This window comes from Etheostoma spectabile, chromosome 15 (genome assembly GCF_008692095.1).
Source record: "Etheostoma spectabile isolate EspeVRDwgs_2016 chromosome 15, UIUC_Espe_1.0, whole genome shotgun sequence".
NCBI lineage: Eukaryota > Metazoa > Chordata > Actinopteri > Perciformes > Percidae > Etheostoma > Etheostoma spectabile.
The window spans coordinates 19570958-19594291 of NC_045747.1; the positions used below are offsets into that span (position 1 = coordinate 19570958).

A 23334-nucleotide genomic window follows, 5' to 3' on the forward strand; every position below is an offset into this window, starting at 1 on the left:
TTTGTTGGCTAATGCGGTTGTTAGCCAGCAGAATAAGGTGTCGTCCTCCTCCTCCTCCTCCTCCTCCTCCTCCTTCTTCCACCAGTGACAGTTGCTGTAAGTTGGGACATGGGCCAGAAACTTAAGTAATTAGTTTTTGGTGTGGATGCAAGATTTTTAAATGATTACTTAACATTTTCACACCGTTCTCATGAGCTACTGCACTTTTTTGGGATTAAAAGCAAACGGTAAATATATAATTGTCACCTGTCTGTCACCGTGTTGTACATTTATTTCGATCCTGATGCAGATTGAGCCAGGTCTCCTATCAGATTTTTGAGGATTATGTGCAGCTGTAGCGAGGTATAAATGTTTTTTCAAAGTGCTTATGATTGGACAAAAGCTTGTGTTTCTTATTGATTTAAATAAGTACCTTCCTCATTAATGGTTACTTGACAAAAGTGGCCCTCCTATGGCTGCAGCTTGAAACTTGCAGTATACAAACAGCATTAGTGTTTTAGTATTACCATCTGGTAATGTGACCTTTTCTTTTTAATTTCTCCATTTGACTATGGGAATATCTATAATATTTTTTTACATTTTCATGTGCTCTCCCACAGTTTAACGGTTCATTTTGGGTCTGTCTGTTATAAGCATTTAGATTAAATTAGTGGGTTCAGTCACTTTGCTGTTAGAAGCTTCAAGCCTACTTGAACTGTTTCTGTTTTTCTTCACTGGTTTCATCTCTTTTATTGACTGGGTGGTTTCAGAAAACACTTGATTATTCTGATATTCCACCTGGGCTTTCACACCAATTGTTCTAGAATGACACGGGCACATAAATGCAAACACACAGACCAACTCGTGCGCAACCATTTATCACTCGTCCATCATTAGGACCAGACGGGGACAGTCGGACTGTGCCATGAGAGCAGCAGGCTCCCAGCAGAAAGAAAACATCTTGCGGCCAGTTTGACCACTTTCATTTTATTTCCTTCTCTTCAGTTGCATGTCATTTATTTGCATTGTCACATTGTTTTTCATGCTGCTACAGAATTCACATAAGCTCATTCGTGTCTTTGACAGCATTATTTCCTTTTGCAACTTGCTCATTTTTAGATTTACAGCATCTTTAAAGTCTCAAATCCTTCATTAGGTGCCTGAATAAAAAAACGATGCCTATTTGTTTTTCATAATGTAAATCATTGTTTGGAATCCCCATAGTTTTTCAAACAAATTCCTCACGTTGGGTCCTCAGCTGTAGTGATTTCCCTCTAAATAAAAACAGGAAAACTTTGTTCTTACTTTAGTTTGGTTGCTTGTTTATTCATTCGTTACTTTTCCCTTTCAATTCCACGAGTGTTTGCTGAGTATGCAACCTCCTTTTCAGGCCTTACCCTGCAGTGCTCTCTCACAGCATGTTAACTCTCAGTCTCACTTTTCTGCTGATGGCAACCAAGCAGCTCAGTTAGGGGATAAGTGCTTGGCTGAAGGGCACGTAGGTTGGAGATGGTAACTTAGAGGGAAGTTAATTTACCTGCCAACACTTTACGCTTGCAGCAAGTGTGCAGAATTATATTCGGCAGAAGAAATTCCAGGTTTCTGCTACCTCTGATAACTAATGTATCCCTCTGACTGAATACTGGATTTTAGGTATTCTACAGTTAATGAAATGCATTTGAATGAGGTGTGATGTGACGCATATAGCAATTCAAAATGGGTTTCCATCGTAAATAATCAGTTTTTTCTTGGTCTAAATTTAAGGATTAGGCTGGTGGTATTCTATATTTCCTTTGTCTACAAATTCCATGAAAAGACCAGAGCCAGCAATGTGTTAGCTCGTCTTATACTTCCCTACCCTGTCTGTGGCACTATGCCCCAAGCCAAGAAGACGTAAATCTTTCAAAACGGCTCAGTTTAATTCTTGTAAAAGGTTCAGTAATTTCCTAAAACAGCTGGCCACTGTAGTGTTAAGTGAATTTTAGTCAAACGGGAGCAAACGGTGCATTTGTTGGGGACTATTTTCAGCAGTGGATTAATTCACATTTGGAGCTCTAGGTAGTATTTGGGGCAGCAGGACGATATATGCTGGAATGAGTCAAAACTCTGTATTAATGTGTGTGTGTGTGTGTGTGTGTGTGTGTGTGTGTGTGTGTGTGTGTGTGTGTGTGTGTGTGTGTGTGTGTGTGTGTGTGTGTGTAATGAAGGAACATGCTGCCCAATGCGGTGTGACAATACTTGTAAGTACGATCAATTCATTGTTGGTTTGTTCTTTTCAAGGATTTTGCTGACTGTGAAAGATCTGAAGAATATCACCACCAGCCTTATCTTAACAGAAACATTGCTACTTGTTATTGCCGCCTCATCCCTACTCTGCGTTTTGTCTTGAGCATATTGAATACAGAGAGAAGCCGCCCCACGGTTCACATCCAAATGTCACTCTCTTCATAATGTGCTGTGCAGTTTGGCCTCTGTTTCTGTTCGGGGGAGGGGGGGCGGGAAGAGCCGCTGGAAGCTCCGTTACTACAAACTTTTTACTTTAAAAAAACAAGTGGTAATTAATAAGGATAGATCTCTGCTTCCGTCTCTCTAGTTCTGTATCCCTCCTTTTTCTCTCTCCGTCGAGGGGGCAGATGTTTATAAAGAGTAGTTATTGCAGTGCAGCAAAGCCTTGATCAGAGCTGTTTCAAAGATGGTTTGATCTTGTTTAGATTTTGATAAACAGGACGTGTGTGTGTGTGTGTGTGTGTGTGTGTGTGTGTGCGCGCATGCCCTGATTATTTTACATGTAAAGCATGGGACCTGCTGTGTATCACTATTACAGCTTGTGTCAACATGCAAACAACACACAGTATCAATCTTGCACTCAGCACAAATGGAATGAGCTCTTACGTTAAAAGCCCATTTGCCCGACATATCCTTACCAAAGATGGCCTCTCGCAGTGGGAGGAGTCTCATCCAGCTAGTATTGATAGGCTCATCGATTAATCAATGGTCCCAGGTGATTTATCGATTCATCTCGGTTCCAAACGAGTCACAAGTGTTTTTTCTGCCGAGAGGAAAACAAACGTGCGCACTCTCTCTCTCACATACACATACACACAAACACACACACGCACACACTTAAGCCCTGTAATGAGAAATCACTTTACCTATCTGATCTTTTTTTGGGGGAGGAGAGATGCGCTATTTGAAATTGAAAATGAAAATTGTTGCATGGTGTTGTGCTGTGAGATTTAGAGAAGGATTCACTCAGGCAAAGCACTTTACCCCATCACTGTACAAAGTCAATCTCCTCCTCCCGAGGTTTTAAGCAGAGTTTCGGGGCGTCCTTAGGTAGTTAAAAGTGCATTGACTGTGGATGGGCTAGTGGGATGTGTAGATTAATGCAGTGGAAAGCCATCCCTCAAAGTGCTTAGAATAATTAGAGTCAGGCTTCCAACAGAATGGGCATGTCACTGGAGGAAATTGTATTTTTATTTACTGTGTCGGGTCTCCCTTGGCCTCCCTCTCGCTCTGTCTCTGCCTCTCTGCATTTGTATGGTGGCGGAGCTCGGTATTCAGGAGCCGGGTGTTTCTCAAAGTGTCTTAAAGGTGCTGTCAGCGCACCGTGATGCATCTCTTGGATTTGTATCTCTGCGTACCTTCCACGTGTGGGCGCACACCATTTGTATTCTGCGTGAGCATTTGTATTCAGGAGTGGATCCAGGTTCTCTAGGTGTACGCATTCACCTATGTATTAGCGGTCGCAACTACGTATGTAAATCTGCAGGATTAGCATGTGTCTGAACCTTTAAATGAACATATATGTGAAGATGTGTTTTTCTTCCTAGTGTAAAGGTGGAAAGTAAACTGGTTCATTGCGACAAGTACTGGCCTTAACTACAATTTTAAGGTACTTGTACTATATTTTTTGTATTTCCATTTTATACTACTTTATACTTCTAATACATTACATTTAAGAGGGGAACCGTTGGCTTTTACTTCACTTCTGTACATGTATTTAACAGCTGCAGATCAGTGCTGTGTACAAAAATAATTCATTAATTTACTATTTACTGCACATTATACAGGGCTTCTATGTACAGGAATATACAGTGTCTAAATAAAGTATTTTCAAGTATATATGTAATTTAGATATCTTTTCAGTTTGATTCAAAGTTGTAGGGTAATGAATATATTTTACAGGCACTGTATAGCATGCCAGAAGATGAATATAATCACTTACTTCTCAGTTAATGACCATAGATTGTGCACTACTTTCAACAATACATTGTTGCATTCATTTGGGCACATCAAAGGGAATGCTAATTCTCAAGAAACATTGGGAAAACAGTAGACATATTGACCTCACAATACAGTAAAGTGATTTCAGACACAACCCAAAAACATCATCAGCATACAATATGATCCATTGTAATATATTTAACTGCCCAGTAATGCCTCAGTAATAGAAATTGAAAATTTAAAGGGGCCACTTGTCCACAATATACTTGTTTCTGTAGAATCTACTATTATCTTGATGATGATGATATACTTGTTTTAATTGTAGTATTGCTTTCATAGAGGATGTGACTGTTTCGTCCACCACAGCTTGTGTGTTTGTGTGGCAGCATGTTGGCTTGCACACCAAATTGTTGAGGCATTTCCCATCTCAGTGCAGTGGACGCTGGTGGACAGCGAGGCGGCCATTGATAAATTGATCACAGCGACATTGTGGAGTAGTGAGACATGCTTTAAATCCCTCCCCCATCCCACACACATACACATACATACGCGGCTCTGGCATCAATTATTGTGGATTGCGTGGTTGACAGAGTGTAAACCAGGTGCCGGCCCTCAATCCAATTAAAGAGATTTAATTGGAGAAAATAAATGGAGTGTGTCCACAAAGTGCTGGCCTACCCACATTTAGTAGATTTTTTTTTTCTTATCCTTTTTGAAAAGTAAGGTTTTGTTTATGAAAGAACGATTGAATCTAATAAAGCCTCAAGGCTGTTGCTTTTCCCTGACTGCCTTGCTCCACAGGTCAGTAATGCAAACAATCCAATTTCTCCCGTCTGGGAGTTGTACTGGCATGTAGAAATGGGATTATTATCTCGAATGGGCCCAGCAGGTGTTTCTGTGATACAGTGTAATTTTAGGACGGTGATAGTGTTTCGCGTGGTCCAGGCTTATATTCCCAGAGATGCTTTTAAAAAGAAACTGCTAACAAATAAGTTGGAAAATGTGCCACATCCCGGCCCATTAGCATTATCACCAAGCATCAGGCTTCATAACGAGGCTGTTTCATTAACTGACTTCCTGCGTGTCAGCGAGTGGAGCGTCTGCAGTTGTCAGCCATCATAGATTGTGGAGCTGAAGAGAGGTTGTCTGAAGCGGTCAGGTAGCGCTCACGGTGGTCCCGACTTTTCCCCACGTAGCTCTTTTCTATCCAAATTTGTCCCCGGGGATAAGAGAGTGGCTCATCCCTGTCTGCCCCCCCACTCCTCACAAGGGACAGACATGCATAATTCAGGATTGTTATCTGTCTGCTGGTAACCTCCTTCTTCCACCATACACACACACACACACACACACACAGATCTGCAATGAAACAGTCTGACTGCACATCAATGATTCACCAGACAGCACCACCCCCCCATCTTCCCCACCCCACCCTCCTCTCCGTTGAGGGAATCATATGGAGCCGACAGGGACTCCACAAGCATGCAACTTTCTATAATTGGAACGAAAAAAGGGATAGTGGTGGAAATGCTGTATCAGGGATCTGGCAAGAACAGGATAGGTGTTGAAACAGCCATTCAGCAGTGTCAACCAGCAGATGGGTGACCGGGTGCGTACCCTGGCCCACTCGTTAGCCACCGGGACAGGAATCAGGACAGGAAGCGAAGGAAGTGAGAGGTGACGCGGCGCCAAGGGTTTCAAGCTGGAGCTAGAAAACACTTCAGAGTTTGGATTCATCTTTGTGAAGAAGACAGATTTTAACTGTCTGAAATGCAGCAGCACTGGGACTGGAGACAGTTGCCTGAGCCGCCCTTTAAAAAAATAAAATAATAAATAATAAAGACAAATTCCCTCCCAGCTTCCTGCTGCGAGCATCTCTGTTTCCCCAGGTTTCCCCTGCCTGTTTATCCTCAAAATTCTCTTTCTCACCGCACTCACCTTCTTCTTTCTTAAACATCACAGGAACAAATCAGCAGACAAGCGATTGTACAAGTTTTCTCAAGCTTTCAAGAATTACCACCATTTCATCATGGATAATCACAGTTAATAACCCTTCTCATTAAGGAGACGAGAATCACGGGTCATTAATATTGTTAATATCTTCTCCCTTTCCTTCTCTTCTATCTCTCTTATTGCCCCTCTGTGCGTGCCAGAGGGAGTGGAAACAAAAGGATGACTAAAAAAGAGCTTAGCGCGACAGTGATTAACCGATAGGGGTAGATGGACTGTGATGAATCAAAGTTATCTCTCAAATCTTAATAACTGGAATTAGCCCCTGATTAGATGAGCTTTGGCTACAGCGGGGAGTAGTCTGCATTTTCACTTCAAAGAATCCGGCACATGCAAACCTGTTCTTTTTTCCACTGCAAAGAAAGAAAAAAATTCATTGAGGCAAATAGGCCAATGGAATACATCTCAAAAGGGGGTCATAGGAGAGCAGAGAGCATGAAGAAAGGTAAAGATAACATATACAAACAATGTCGCACTTGTTCTCGCAGAATTTGGTCATTTTTGTGGCTCCTTCTCCGTTTTTCTGTCGTTTTCCTCTTTTTCTAACATGCTCGGGGTCCAGTGGGAGGTGTCAGAGTCTCTGTGACAGGGTCATAATGAGAGTGGCACTCTCCTTCATTTGCATATGTTTGCCATTGTCACAGCGGTCAAGGAATGTCATGTCGAGATTCCTGCATGCTTAAGTAATGGCATTTTGTCCCCATGAGGACCTCTGGCCCCTGTATCATAATCCCAGCATGCGAATATGAAGAAGAAGAAAAAAGAGTGAATTAACATGACAATCAGCTGATTCTAAAACAAATGTTGGCATTTTTGTCCCCTGCAGAATTTCAAAAGACTCATCTGTATTCCGAAGCACAGTGCACTGGCATGACGCCGCTGTGGAATTGATTTACGGGTTTATATGACCAGAATGCCAGAACATCCCACAGTTCAGTTATCGGTTTTCATTTCATCCAGGTCTTTATCTTAGTGATCAATAGCAATCTCATAGAAGTCGTTCAGTTTGGAGGATTTCTAATAGAATATATGTCAATATCACTTTGTTCAGACAACTTTAGAAGAATGAGAAAAAAATGGGAACGAGGTGAAAAGTAAATTAAAAAGTTATTTAGTGTGTTTTTGATGGGGTCATAGCAGCACAGTGTCTGTGCTGGCTAATGAATGAGTCTAAACACTAAAGTGGATGCATCCCACAAGTTAATCCAAATTTTGACACCCAGTTTGAGTAATTAGTCCCCGGTGTAAATATCTGTTATGCAACAAAAGAGGCAACAGCACTGAAACAGACAATTATCTCCTCTTATGGCGTTGGCAAAATGCTATGAGTCTAACCATGTGTAACTGATGGCTTTTTCACAGGGCCTCTAGGCTTATTTGGATGTGTTGTTGCTTATTTATTTATCTGCGTTTTTACCATGCGCAGTCTGAGCCCAGACGGAGCTGTGGCTGAGGCAGACAGGTTCATTACATGTCACCGGAGTTCAAAGTGATCCTCTGTCGACTCTGTTTATTAAGTGGCGCCCCGGCGTCTCTGAGGTATTTGAACACTCACAGTCGCACCGCTAAGAGCAGTCCCGTCTCGGTGCGAGGCTCCGTGTGCAGCGCCTCGCTTGCAACATAATGAAGAAATCAGCAAGGGATTGGGGAAAATGAACTCCCTTTCTAATACCTCCATCCAAAGGCCGTGGAGCAAATAAGTGCTCCCAATAACGAGGAAAGATCACGTTAACGGCGATGAAACATATGTGACATGTGTGAAAGCGGTTAAGCCTCTTGGAAAAGAGCGGCAGAAGCATGCTCAAAATCGAAATTGACTCGGACGTGGAGCGAAGACACTGAGTGTTTATTTCCATGAATTGACTTTTCCACAAATGAGGTGGAAAAATGGAAAGACGGGAGTTTGCAAGGGAGGAAATGTGAGACAAAACAATAACCCTCTCCCCAGCCTATTTGAAATCATAAACCTGTAGTGTTTTTTTTTAGTGTTTTTTTTAGGTGGGGGAGTGTTGTGAATCTGCATCAAATTGGGCTGCTTCTCCACATCTCCCCGCTCTGCCCCTCTCTCTCTTTCTTTGCCGACATGGTGCTGTAATTGGTTGACTGGGGGGAGGGGAATAGCCGCTGCACCAAATATGTACCTCCTCATGAGAAGCTCAGCTGAAGGTGTTTTGTTGTTGTTGTTTACCTCTTCTGAGTTTCTCTTTTCTGGCTCACCTTTGATTCACTGGTTGGCATGTGGTTGTAATTAACACACGCTGCAGCCTCTGGTGAGTGTTAACAGAGAGACTTGGAGTAAGATTATGTGGCTTGCCTAATTAAAACGGACCCGGCTAGACAGCCTTTATTTATGCGCCTTCAAGACAAAATGAATGCCAGTTGCCAGTGGAAATCATCTCAGGCCGTCTTTTCCGCCCGCCTGCCTTACTGTCTGTGTGCGGGGTACAATTAACGGAGCATCAGCTTGCAGAGCCGGGGACAACAAGAGGCTTTCATGCAGCTGGCTGGAAAGCACTCCGTGTTTCGTTTGTGTTGCGTCAACTGATTGCCGCCCGTTGGCCTCCGGTCAGCCGCGTTACACTTTTCACCGTAAACTCTGCGCAGCTTATTCTGTGGCGGCCCAGCGAGATTTGTCACAAGTTTGCCACTGTCAGGATTAAAACCGAATGAGCGTTGTTTCCGAGAGGAACGCCCAGTGCACAATGCGGCAGATGAGATGACAATTTTAGTGCACTAAAAAGCTTAAGATCCACTTAGAAAATGTTGTGTCATCTGTAATCTGGCAAAGCAAGTAGCTTGTGTACATATTCCGTGGAAGAACGAGACAGCGATGCTTTATGTTAAGTCAACATTGAACTATTCATGCGGTTTGGATTATGCAAGAACGCTGCAGAGCTGTTCATAAATCAGTTTGAATTGCTTAGTGTATAGAATCAGGAGGAACGCTCCTTGCCTGAGACTGTATGTGTCACACAGTAGGAAAGGTGTAAAGTAGAAAGACCTTCTCTGAAAAATGATCCAAGCTGCGTGTGACTGAGCCGAAGCCATAAAGCTGCCCACTCCATCACGGCAGAGATCGCTGAGATTGATCAGCCCGCTCCCATTTGAGTGATTTCCCTCCGGATTTAATGCAGCGCAATTAGTCGCCTGCTGTATTTTGCCTTTGCGTGGCTCTTTGACCCTCCGTCGCACGTATGAGTCAGTGCAGCACTCTGCCGATATGAGTTCCTCCTAACAGCTCTTGTATTTGCACAGCCCATCTCCACTTGGCCTCTCAACACCGTCCCTCTCAGCACTGCTAAAGAGGATCACCGAATCGCTGGAAAGCAGCCAAGACGTACCTGCTGAGATGGATTATAGCTTTGGCCATGTGCACGGGGGCTAGCACCAGTAAAAGCCTCTGTCTTTCTTTTTGAATACTGTATGCTGGGGGTTTCTCTCAGACTGCCAGCCTCAGCAGTGGGCATCGCCACAAGGCCTTTCTTGACCTCTCTGGCTCCTGACGCCGACTGTAAAAACAAAAACTCTGCTCTAAAAGTGATCTCCTTAAGTAAGGGTGTCCAATCCAATTTTACACAAGGAGAGTGCTTAAGATTAGAGATAGTGTTTTTTATTGTGCTCTTCAGTAATAGGAGTAGAAAGGGTGAAAGGAGAGATGGAGGGAAGGAGGAAAAGAGGAATGAAAAGGATGGGAGATCAATAAAAGCTGCTCTCTCTGGTTGCTTTTATTCTTCACCGTTTGTGCCCGTGGAGACAAGGTTTAGGCTGCTCATGGCAGCAGGCCATGTAAGGGGGGCATTAAAGTGCCGCAAAGGGACCTGCTCTTTTCCCCAAAACAGGCCTGCAGGTAGAGAAACACCCGCCCAGGGTCCAAATCTAATCGTATGGCCCGTTCGCAGCCATTATGAACAGCAATCTCTTACAGTGGAATGAGATGTGCTGTGGACTTGACTGGTTTGCCATGAAGGGCTTTTTATTAGGCAGCATGGATTATCTTGACGACGGCGAGTCAGCCCCAGCGAAGAGGGCGCGTGGTCGCACTGGGACGAGCACAACTCCACTGATTTGCACAGGCTCTTTTTTCTTCTCCCAGTTCATTTCCAGTTGAATAACTCGATTGTCACAAACATCAGAGGAAGGGGAAGATCATACGAGAGCCAGTGTTACTTTGTGTGTTCACTAATGAGGCCTGTACTCTCCGCCTCCTTGCTTTTGCCTTGCTGCTTTTTGAAACAGCAACGACATGATGCTACAACGCTTAAGTAGTTTTCGTTTCTCCAATACTGCCCTCCAGGCTGTTATCCTGTTTGTATGTCACTCGGCTCCGTCTCAGTCCTTTGCACTTGTTTAAGGCTCAAGTTGCAACAGACCTGACACAGATGCACCGGCCTGTATGCCTTGTGAGTATTCAGATGTCTGACCCGAGCATAGAGATTTTACACACTCACGGTTTAACAAGTTTACAAGAACATGTCATGACAAATGCATGAAGAAGAAACAGTGTCCAGCACTGCTAGTATACTAACTCACAGATTCCCCAAAACCAAGGAACTGTCAAATAAATAGCTTGAGCAGACAAGAAACTGAAAGCAAAAGCTCTCTTACAACTTGCTCATCAGAAATAGCAGACAGAATAAAGCAGCCAAGAGAAATTGGGTTTGGTTGGATTTTTTTATTTTATCACACCATGGCTGTATACAAGCTGAGAATATATTCAACGCCACTTGCTGATCAATGCCACAGTCCAAGTCTACATTCTCACAGTGTGATGGTTTACATGCACATTAGTGTTTTGAGTTTAAATCTTACCCTGGTTTGATCGTATATGGGATATGACATTAAACATTAACAAAGGAACCTGGTTTGATGATTGTTTGATGGTTTGATGAACACAGTTTTTGACCGTCTATCTGACACCTACACATCTCAGCCTCTCTGTTGTTTTTTTCTCTCCAACTCAGAACTAAATAGTTATCTCTACAAACAGATATCTGCATGTAAATGCCAAATCTGTAGGAAACGGGACAGGATTTAGTTATCGGAAGCATTCCGATTTCCGTTTGTACTCCAGGTAGTATTGACCCACCAAGTTTGAACAGGCTTATAGGTGGCATGCAAATACAGTGTACACACATCGTGGAGGCGGAACTCATTGGAAGAAATGCAATCTCCAAACCCATCGGTGGACGAGTCACCTTTTTCTTTTCTTTTTTTATCTACAGTATGTTCATAGAGGTTAGTTATCCCTTATCTCAAACTCCATTCTCACGTCTCAGCTTGTTAATTGGACCCAGTGTGCGGAAGAGGAAGTCTTGGCCTGGCTATCCGCTGGCTACACCGGAACCCCTGAAATATTGGTCGTTGTCCCCAGAGGCTAAATTGTTAGCTGATGCGTTCTGAGAATGCCTCAATCGTTGAGAGCAAATTTGGGTCTCTGGCTACCGTGACACTGTTGCTTTACCACTTTGCTGAATTGTGCTTCAATATCTATTCACTGGTTATGAAAGACGCAATGCAACACAACATCATCTTGATCCTTTCACTGTTATTTTAGCATGTTGATCACAACATTCTGATTTATTAATCAACCAAAATTGTAGGTTGAATTGAAGAAACACCTGTGCACATGGCAGAGAGTAATCAGAAAACCAAAGTAGCACTGTTTTGGTGGGGACATGTTGCTTCAGGAACCAGTGAGGAGATAAAATCTGGTCCAGGAAGTCCAATCTGAGTGATACATCCATGAATATGAAGGGGTATCAGAGGGTTATAATACTTCAAAACAGAATTTTACAACTTACTGGGACAATCATTTTATCCCCAGTCTCCACAACTGTGAGATATATATTAGAAAAAGCAGTGGCATCACAAAGTAATCTCCCAGCAATGTATGCTTGCATGTATTTACCTCGCCAAAACAGTGCGTTGCAGGGTGACTGTGCAATTTGCTGCGGCAGAAGTTGAGACAGGTAACCCTCCTTGCAGCATGACCCTGTGTTGTGTTCCCGGAGGCCTCTGCATCGAGACCTCTACTCCTAATGAGGAGTCTGTGCTGTAACGGCCTCAGGTGCCACAGTTTCCAAATACAATCTGAATAACCCAGCTAAGATAATGAGGTTTCTTATAACTGTATTATATATATTATATGATGATCGTTTTTTCTGATCACAACCATTAGTGTAAACGCACACAGCAAATCCTTAAAAAATATATTAAAAAATAAAATAAAAACCATATCAGGACCAAGGGCGGCGATCCTGACAGTGACTAACGGTAAAGACATAACTGAAGCTTTGATCTCCTTAATGATACGAGCAGTGTTTGATGTACAGTCGAGCACAGCACCTTTGTGTTTCCAAGCTGCTGAGCTTTCCGTCTCTGCTGGACTGTTGAGCGCCGGTATGTTGATGGGTTTGCTCAGGCTGGTTAAAAGGAGGACACAGGGTCTGCTCGTACTCTCAGTTGTCATACCGGGAGGTGCATGTTTTTTTTTTTTTTTTCTTTTTTTTTAGGTAACCAACCCCATTCTCCTTTTTTAAAATGGGCGCTTAAAGTTGAAAATTGCCAACATCAAGAGCTTCCTTGAATTAGGATGCCCCGCAATGCAAGTGTGTTATATAATGCCATGACTGGAGGGAGAGGAAAAGTAGAGCACAGGGGTAGAGATTAAAAAAGTTTCTGCATAAAAAGAAAGGGGTGGGGGGAGATGAGCATGAAAGGGAAAAGGGGGGAGGATGGATTGAGGGAGAGACAGAGGAGATAGAAATACAGTGTAATAAAAAAGAGAAGGGGGATTAGGTCAGGTCCACTCCTGCAGCCTCCAGGCTCAGCGGGCTGCAGGAAGCTGGTCAATCCCTCTCCTCTCTCAAGGCTTCTCTCTTTTTTCATTTAGATAATGGCGCATTTCCTTAATTGGCAGAGCACAGTTTAGGCCGAGGTTTGTTTGCCAACACGTCAGAGTAGAATTATTTCCACTACATTTACAGCATAGTGTATGCTCGGCTCTCTCATTAAAACCACAGCGTCCTCCTGCCCAGATGGAGCTTTCTGTGGAAGTGTGCAGAACGAGGCCAAACACCAGAGCAGCAGCAAAAAAAAAGAATAGTATAACACATTTATATCCTATCTCACAATCCTCAGCCAGCTTGTAAAGGAAGAGACAGAAACTTCTCTATCTGTTTACTGTTATTGTTTTTCTCCAATCATAAACTTCTGGGTGCCTTTTCCTCTTTTCTCTCTTATCGAAAGCGTTATGCATTGCGCTCGCATGATCTGTATCTTTAAATTTGATTGAGGTTATTTGCAGGGGGTGTTATTGGATTTCTGTGTTATTGTCTCACCTTTTCCCTCTGAGTTTTTAATGTTGGGATGGATATCCTCTCCAGCAGCACTCACGGTTCTGCTCATTAGTCTGGATTCGCAGAGCCTGATGCTTTGCAACAATAAGACATGCACTTCTGTAGTCCAGCTATTACTGAGTTTAACAATGTGCACCAGCAAGAAAAGTCCATTATTACTGCAGCTCATCATCTCAAGCATCCACACGAAACAAAGGGTCTGTGAAAGAGCTTCATTGCAAAGGGCCATCTATCACTTAAGTCAGGAGCAGAGCCTAAAAAACCATATGTGGTGCAGATACCACATACTGTGTGTTCTGGGAGCATATGGATGAATAAGAGTTGTACGAGAGTTAACTAGCGCTTGTTTTGTTTTTTTAAGTTTTGATACCAACTACAATGTGTCTCCAATTAGTATTAAAAACTGTCAAGTACCAAAAGGCACTTGACATCTGCAATGAATGAATCTTGGTCACATTTTTAGCATTCAACGGATAGGTAAACTATACTTTTGCTAGTTTTAAACATCATTTTATGTCGCCATCATTTTATGTCCTATAGCTACTGCAGAAATAAACCTTGGTGCATTTGAGATTTCAAAGAGGTATATTAAAAAAAGAGTCAGACGAGTATCCTCATTTTGGCGCCGGTTACAAAAACTCCAAATAAAACCCTGAGAAACAAAGGCAGGGATAGTGAGACACAGGGTAATGTTTAAAGCAGGAGAGTAGAGCTCGGAGAGGGAGCAGCTGCTGCTTTAACAGACCTGTCATTGAAATCAAAGGGCCTAATCAAAATTGTATCAATTAATTGATCTTTCCTCTTGTGCTTTGCCACAAGTGCATTTGAGATCCCCCCTGACTTATGCCCCTCCAACAGCGAGCCATGCTCTACAACATAAACTGTGTTCATTAGCAATGATCAAGGCATTCTGTGATCCAAGCTGAGATGTGATATGATTGGCTGTTTCCCCCTGACTTAGTTGGTTTGCAGGACAACTCTCCCCCAGTTGCCTTGTGAACCGGGGGGAACTCGCGTGGCTTTCATGCTGCTTGTACGAGTCAAACAATGTGCTCCACTTTCATCACAACTGTAGTTCTAACACTTGCCTCCTGTTGTGCGTTTCTCGCAGGGTAACCAAGAGGCCACCAACCCCCCAGAAGCGATGGCCCAGCCGTACACCCCAGCCCAGTACCCACCTCCCCCACAGAATGGCATCCCCGCAGAGTTTGCGGCACCGCACCCGCTTCCAACACAGGACTACAGCGGGCAGAGCCGGGTTCCTGAGCACGCCATGACTCTCTACACGCCCACACAGACGCACAGCGAGCCGGTCGGCACTGACAACAGCACACCCGCCATCACCGCCACCACGACCGCACCGGTCAGTGTTCTTCATCATCTGCAAACACTGTTCTCAACACGCTGTCAGCAAGTAAAAATATATTATTATCACTATTTTCTTATTTTCTTTTACATGACGTTGATGATGTCTAGAGAAAAAGTATACTGTGTATAGATATACTGTATATGTGTATAATTTTCAAAATCTAATTAAAATGGCTTAATTGTGATTCTTAGTGTTTTTACCATTATCAAAAGAGACAATAGTTAACATGATTGGTGGCTTTTATCTCACAGTAGTTTGACTGAAAAGCTAAATTCTTTTTTGCTACCTGTCTCCCCTCCCTGACTTTAGTTTCACAGAGGAATGTTGGCTTTTTTTCTGCCACTCCTTCTCTCTTTCCATCGTCTGCCATTGCCTCAAACCAGAAAGCTTCAGCGTCATTTGTTGGAAGAAAATCAGCTCTCTTCCTGTTTTGTGCCATAAAATATGTATTGTAAAGAGACACCGAAGATTTACAGATTTGCAACAAATCCAGCGTTAAAAGTAGTTTAGAGGATAAGTATCTTGCCATCAGTTTAATATGGAAAGATTATAGCATGACATTTTACACAAAATTTCAAAAATTAAAATGGTGATGAATTAATAATGACTATACTTTTAATTATACATGGCATACGTCATAATATTATACATGATTTTAATCAAGGAATATTGGAAGAGACTTCAAGATACATAATTTGTCTTACTTTGCAAATATAATCCTTATGTATTGTTTTATAAAAATTAGTAATTTGTGGTTCATAAGGTTTATTCAGAGTTGCATTTAGAAACTTTGCACTTATACCAGTGGTGTAATGGAGTACATCTACAGTATGCCCCCTCTCCTCACTAGATACACAAACCACTTCATACCCCATTGTTTTTATTTTATTTTTGTTATTTCAGTTGAAAATCTGGATCTTCTCTGCATCACCAACACAAAAATGCCCAGTCTTAATAAAAAGTGAGGGCTGAGAGTAGAAGTAACGCCGTGAGAGTGAGGTGATCATTAATAAGCAGCAGAATACTTTGATGTCATGGCAATGCTTTGTGCGTGAAGTAAGAGGTATATTTGGCTAAAAATATAATCCAAAAAAGTGCATTTCTGAAGAACCATTTGGTGTTTCCTTAAAAAACATGTAAGCCTGTGCTGTTTTATTTATTTGCATGAAGGAGATGTGACATGCTGTAGACATGAATTATTCAGGATCTCTGAAAGGACGACACGCCCTGTTCTCCTCATCTTTTCGGTCGGTTAAAGGACCAAAGGAAAGATGCACCTTTCTCCGTCAGCCCAAACCAATTGATGTTGAGTCAAATCAGCTATATGTTTGTTACAACATGCAAATGCTTGAGAGCTTCGTTTAAACATAGTACACAGAACTGTGCCAGGACCTCATTATACTTCTTTTTTTACTCTAATTTTCCCCCTCACCCTAAGATCGCATATGTTTAAAGAATTGGCACCCTGAGTGGAAAACAAACCCCTGGCAATGCTGCATGCTGAGATACGCAGCTTGGGACTGAGCAAATTTCTAAATGATATATTATACATTTCATTCTTGTGTACTGATACTCTGATATGAAGTAGCTTGACCTGAGATTTACCTTCAAAAGAGGCAAACGTAGATAAAAGGGAGGACAGCTTAGCTCCAAACTTTAGAGACGTGTCTAGAAAGACGGATAATGCTGGCAGAGATGGGAAAGAAATAAGACCTCCAGACCTTCTTTTCTCCTTTACCATGACAACAGCTGCTGGGAGGGGTCACGGGAAGGCCACAGCCCTCTTGAGAGGGATATGGGTCACTCATAAAGAGCATTGTTAATAACTCGATTTTCCGAGCCTTGCAATTACCGTGCGGCTACGGACATTTGGCGGCAGAAAAGTGCTTATACGGCAGAAGCAGAGCCATAGCGCTGCATAGCGTATTACCATCGGCCTGTAATGTAGCAATGTTTGATTTGAAGATTTGTGTGACGCTCTCCAACTGCTCCACAGTTATGCGCCACACTTACAGTAATGGCTGACACACAAGAGAGTTTAAAGTGAGGAGAGACTTGGCAGGAGGTTCAGCCTCCTCCTTCCTCTTACCCCTCCGACACCGTACACCACTCCTCCACTCGCTATCTCTCTCTACTCTCTCCTCTCTCCTCTCTCTCCATTTCGCATTTGATTTCATTTCATCTGCTCACCCGCTGTGAAGAAAGCCCAGAGATGGTGGCCATGAAGAGATGAGAGCTTGCCTTACTTTCCCCCGTCTTGCACCGTCCTCGCTCCCCCCCTCCCCCCATCTCCATTCTCTGTGTCCACGCTCTCCCCAAATCCACCCATCTTTTCTGAGCGAGGACAGAGGGATGAGATTAGTGGGGTGTAAACAGAGAGTCTAATCCTCAGGGGCCGCTGGTGTAGTGTCGCCCACTGCTGAGTTCCCCAGCTTTAATGACAGGCCCAGCCTGTTTGCTCTGGGTGCCACAGACGGGCCCGGGTGCCTTTGATTAGGGCACCCTGCAGAAACACAGATTGAGGGAGCAGATCAGCTACTAACTGTGACTCACCCCCACTCACCCTCCTCCCTAGGCTCGACTCTGCTGCGCTCAGCTCCTCTACCCCACGAAGACGCTTTACTCTGCACATCTTCTCGACTTAAAGACTTAAAAAGAGTCAAGAGAGAGTGAAAATTCAGTGAAATGTATGGCTTCTGTGTGAATTCCCCGCAGTGAGCGGAGAGTGTGTATGTTTTAATGAGGCGCAGGGACTCTCTTTGCTTCGCCTCTCTGTTTCTGTCTGTGTCAACTAGTCCCCCGTCTATACTGGGAAGGTGGCGTTGTCCAAAGCTAGACCTCTGGGACCTCGCTCTGTGCCATGTTCAAACAAGCTGACTTGAAAGCAGGCGACTTGAGGAAGAGAGGCAGCCCCCAACTTTTCTCCAAATCCTTAGAGATGAGGGTAGCAGAGGGCTGCCAGGGAGCTCTGCTGGATGAAAAAAAAAAAAAAAAAACTGAGCTCGTTATCTGGCTCATTTCAAATAGTCTGAGGTTTGGTTGAATTTCATGAGTAATCATTCTCTTTTCAGATAACAAATTAAGGCAGTGGCGTTGGGGCAGCACTCCGTTCCAGATTTTTCACAGCCCGTGTCAGCGGCATGAAGACTTTCCGAAGGGTATTCTGGGGGACTGTGATAACATAGACACACACACACACACCAACACACAAGGGCATGCGGAAAACACGGGCGAGCACATGCAAACATTCACACATACGCACACTCTCATCTCTCGTGAGCTGCGTTTAAGGGATTGAGTCTCCACCAGGGTGTAGCTTTCAGAGGCGGTGCTGATGGCAGCATGTAGGCCACCATTAAAAAGGGGATGACTGTGTTATCTGGAAGTGGGAGGAACCGCTGATTTTCCACCACTGTAAATTCCCATTTGAAAGATATTATAAATATCAACCATCCTCTCCTGGATCATTTAAAGAGTAACACTGGTGTTGTTCTATATTTTTCTCATTGTCCACAAATTAGACCAAACTAACAACGTGTTAGTTCGTCTCTCAAAACATTCTGACTTCTCTTCCCTGTCTGTACCTCTAAATCTTTAAAAACACCTCACAGGCATATTATTTCATAAAATAAATAGGCTCAGTAATTTGGTAAAACTGCTGGTCACTGTAGTTTGTATCAAACAAAGAGGAAAAAACATTGAATTTGTTGAGTACTATTTTTAGTTTCGAAATAACCCTCATTTGCTCTAGTCAGTAGTTGTATGTTTGATACAGTGTGTGTGTTCATGGTAATGAAAGAACATGTCTGCCAGGGCAACTGTTTGGCTCATTGGTGTGTTTTTAACAACAATGGAGCTCTATGGCACAGAGGAAGAAGATATATCAGGCTCTGATCATACAATACTTGTTAGTAGATATATTCACCGTGGGTTTGGTCTTTGGACCAATATATAATATATATAATTATATACCTATAAAAACTAGGTGTGTAAATCTTCACTGGTGTCACGATTCGAATAGGATTATCCTGTCAACAATTCAAACCGATTTGATATCATTTGATGTCATCTCTTCAATATTATATATTGCTACACATGGTTTTTGTCAACAAATTGTAGTCAGATATACAGTACATGGACTTGTCTTTATATTGGATCTGCTCTTAAGAAGGACACTTCCTGAATGTAATGGAGTCTGAACACAACAGACCAAAGGCAAAAAACCCAAGTAACAACATTAGGAGTTAATCGATTATGGTCTGTCACATCATCGATGCAATATCGTCCAGGTCCGCATTGCGATGCAATGATACATTTTATCGCCCCTAATGAAAACTATATTTTTACTAGATTATCAGCAGTATTATCATTTAAAGACACTATAGGTAAATTTTTTGTCCATCAGTTTAATTGTTTCGAGTTTCATTGAAATCATGTCTTTTCTGTCAGTTTACCATGGAGGATACCTCTACATACTACAATACCCAGAAACCTCTGCCATCGTTAGTAAAAAAGACGTTCTTTGTTGCAGTTGGGACCAAAACACTGCTCTGTAGAATTCATCCAGCAGCTCAGTGATGCATCTCACTGAAATGCACCTGCAGAAGACTTCTCTCCTTTAGTTTGTATAAATCCTCGAAGAACCAGATCTCTCCTATTACAGTTGCTTATCTTTTGCATTGATTAAAGTGCTCCTATTATGCTCATTTTCAGGTTCATGATTGTATTTAGAGGTTTTACCAGAATAGGTTTATGTGGTTTAATTTTCAAAAAACGCCATATTTTTGTTGAAGTGTACATTGCTGCAGCTCCTCTTTTCCCCCTTTGTGTTGAGCTCTCTGTTTTAGCTACAGAGTGAGGCATCTCACTTCTGTACCATCTTTGTTTGTGGGAGTTGCACATGGGCAGTAAGTACTGCTAGCTTGTCAGTTGCAGAGAATGAGGGAGTCCCCGGCTAGCAGCTAGACGAGCATTATAACACGTGTTACAAAGTGACACTTGTTCGTCTCTGAAGTAAAGGCTGGACTAGAATAGAGCTGTTTGGAGCAGTCTGTGAACGGTGTTGCCTGTTGGAGATTGGTAAGTCCCTTTGGGGTGGACTTTGGGCTTTTTCACTTTGTAAAACCATAACATGCACAAAAAAGAATTATAACACAATAAAGGAAAAGGTAAAAGCCACAAAGTATAATATGAGAACTTTAATTCAAGTAGGAGGGATTAATCTCTACCCAAGCTAACTGTCAATCACCTGAAGTTGTTACAGCTCAGCATTGTCACGCCCAAAATAACTTCTCCGCCTTGCACTATTTTATATAAATCGGGGGGGGGGGCTAGTGGCACACTCCCTGTTCTCTCCGGTGATGAAGAGGATATATTTGCAGCTTCTTTAGATAAAAAACAACAACAAAATACACCAGGAGAGGAAAATAATGAAATAAAGCTCAGGCATTATAATTCTCTTCAGTATGCCCCCCTATTTAATCGGATGTAATCTACCTGCTTGGCAGCATTCCAATCAGATAGTTTCAATTATGCTCTTGTAATGCCACTCTGTGAGGAGGGGGAAAGTGCTGAGCAGAGCACTTTGCAGGCGATTTGCAAATAACAGCAAGGGAGTCTTTTAGAGAAATGACTGAACAGGAAGCCGAAGAGTTGCTGGAGTTGACAGCTCTCTCACTCTCTGGTTTGCTGGGTTTGGCGGTGACGGCGTGTTTTGCATCCCACCACCACCTCCTCCTCCCCCCCGTGACAGCAGCTGTCGGGACAGTAAAGTGCCACTGAAGGTGGCCTCCTATGGTAATACGGAGGTAATTATTTTCCACTGCAAAACCACCATCTCACAACCTAGGCAGGCAGGTTGGAGCCATGGGAGCGATGCGCTGAGGCTGGCATCCCGGCTCTCAGTGACACTCCCAAGTTATTGAGTTAGTAGTATGCAGTCTGGTGTGCTCGGGAGTCAGCAATTCAGCATTTGTGTAATCCCTATGTGTATTTGCCCCTGATGTCAGCGTGCTGCCGGCCTGTCTGAGCGCCGAGTGAAAGTTAATCTGGATGTTTGCAAACACGCGACTGCGCTTGCCGTGATAAAAAAGCCAGCCAGACAGAGCTGGAGGACAGCGGTGTTCAGTAGTCTGGCAACATACGCTAAAGGTCGATAGTGTCATGTGTGACCGATGAAACAGATTGACCCACGGGGCTCTGGTACCTTGTCACCCTCTATGGTCCCAGCATCTGTCTGCAATGTGTCACCCCCTGGGCCCAACATGGCTACTCAGGCTATTAACCTCCAGCACGCGAGGACACGGCAGAGTTAAGACCCCTCCGCCCGTCTCTCTGTGTCACAAATCCACTCCTTACCGGCCGGCCAGTTTGGTGCATTTTTTGGCCCTTGTGTCCTTCGCCACTTGTTACCCTCTGGTCGGGAAGCCGTCAAGCCCAGGCAGGACTTAGGAAGCTGCCACTACCCTGCCCTACCTGGATGGCTGCAGGGGAGACAAAGTGGGACCTTGAATCAAACAACTGTCACTGTTAACAATGTATGTCACCATCTCCGAATGGGCCATAAAAACCAAATAAATGACGGCCATTACAGTGGAGATTGTGATTATGATAATGAGAATAATAAAGGCGATCATCATTACGATCATGATGATAATGATAATACTGTGATGATGAATTATAATGAATAAATCCCTACCCCATTTCCTAAATGGTGGGAAATGTATCACTAAGAGTGGCCTGCAGCCGTGTGACAGCCTCAGAGCTGTGTGTGTGTGTGTGTGTGTGTGTGTGTGTGTGTGTGTGTGTGTCATTTGAACCGTTTGTTCTCCGGCAACAACCTACTCCCTTTTCACGTCTGTATCTCAGTACAAGATTGTGTCTGTGTATGTGACTTCCCAGCCAGTGTAGTGTGTTTGCCATGCTCAGAGAGCACTTCCCAGGAGACCTTGCAGTTTACATATCACATTCAAACAGCTTTTGTGCTCAATATCTGCCACTTCCACTCACTCATTTCTCATCGTCCTCTTCTCTGTGTTTCTTTATTTAGTCCCTTTCCGAGTCACTAGCACTAAATCAGCCTTCGTTTTTGTTCATTTGAATCATTTGCAGACTGTTCCCAGCTCAAAGACAGCACTGGCTGGTTGTTCAAAACGGGCGTAATCTTTCCCTGATCAGTGACCTCTTGTGGTCATGCAAGTAATTCCTGTCCTCTGACCATGTCTTTGCAGTTCTCTTCCTGTCTCTCACCGACAGCCAACTTTGCAATCATTTAACCATGACTGGCTCTCTAAAAAGTTCAAATATAAAATTAAATAAGTAATTCTTATCTATGGTTGTTTGTTTCATTTGTACATAAAGAGAAATACAAAATGTTGATGTGTGGTTTTAAAGTGCTGATATTTCTTGACAAACTGCTCAGTGCTTCTGTGCAGTGTCTCAGACTTTAAAGTGGGTTTCCAGATATGGTCGGTAATTAAACAGTAGGTCTGAGGCTCAATGGTACCAAACCTGGCAACCTCACTCCAGAAAGTCACTGCATCCGGCTGTTGTTTGGCAAAAAACCTTCATGCTAAGCTAGGCTAATTGCCTCCTGCCTGAGATTTAACTCTCTGAGAGAAAACAAATAATTTACTTTCCGAAATGTTAAACTACTAATTTACTTAAATAGTTTTAGTTGCTTAAACTTAACCAAACCTTAACCACAGAGATGGAAGGTTAAAAAAAACCACTTGTAAATGAACAATAAAACAGATACATGTGTTTTGAAAGACACTGACCAATGACTTATTTTGCCAAATATGATAAAGAAGAGAGAAGGGACTATGCTGTTGACCAGTGAGGTTTTGTTCACAGAAAATCGGAAAAAGAAACCACCGGAAAAACGAGGTCCATCTAAACAGACAAGCCGCCAGCCCCCTCAGGGAAATCCATCAGCCGTGTCACAGGGAGAAACAAGTGGAATTTGTCATTGACATCAGACACGTCATTTATATAGAAATGTCAGCATAGCATTCGCATAATGATGGAAACAACAACGCTGAGGGCTTTGGGCCTCGCACTCTGATGGCTGTGTGCAAACGTCACCAATAATGTGTCTTTAGTCTAGACATGTCAGGGCTCCGTGGGATCTATATCCACGCCTTTTTGTCAGCGCCTTCAATCTTCCCTGTTGCTCAAGAGCTAAGTGCAAGAGATTAATAAGTGGATTTGTAATGCACAACCTCAGGTTTGACACTATAAGTCATCGGCTGTTTATCGCTTTGGCTTTCTCACCGGATTGAAAAATGGCAGACGCTGCGTAAGTTAGTTAGCCAAGCTGCACCCCGCCTCCCTCCTGTTTTAGCCCCCCCCTTCTCGTATTTCAGGACCTGGAGGTACAGTATACTGTAG

At 43.1% G+C, this 23334-nt stretch overlaps 1 protein-coding gene across 12 annotated transcripts in view; it reads left to right on the forward strand.

Moving 5' to 3' along the window:
- The window catches only part of rbfox3b (RNA binding fox-1 homolog 3b), a 456818-nt gene that overhangs the window by 398611 nt on the left and 34873 nt on the right, over positions 1–23334 (forward strand). For 9 of the 12 annotated variants that reach the window (XM_032538181.1, XM_032538179.1, XM_032538182.1 and 6 more), the window contains one exon: positions 14686–14988. In XM_032538181.1, the coding sequence (XP_032394072.1) occupies positions 14686–14988 (303 nt within the window). The remainder of the gene's footprint in view (positions 1–14685; positions 14989–23334) is intronic. The other 3 variants (XM_032538183.1, XM_032538187.1, XM_032538186.1) reach the window with 1 other exon arrangement.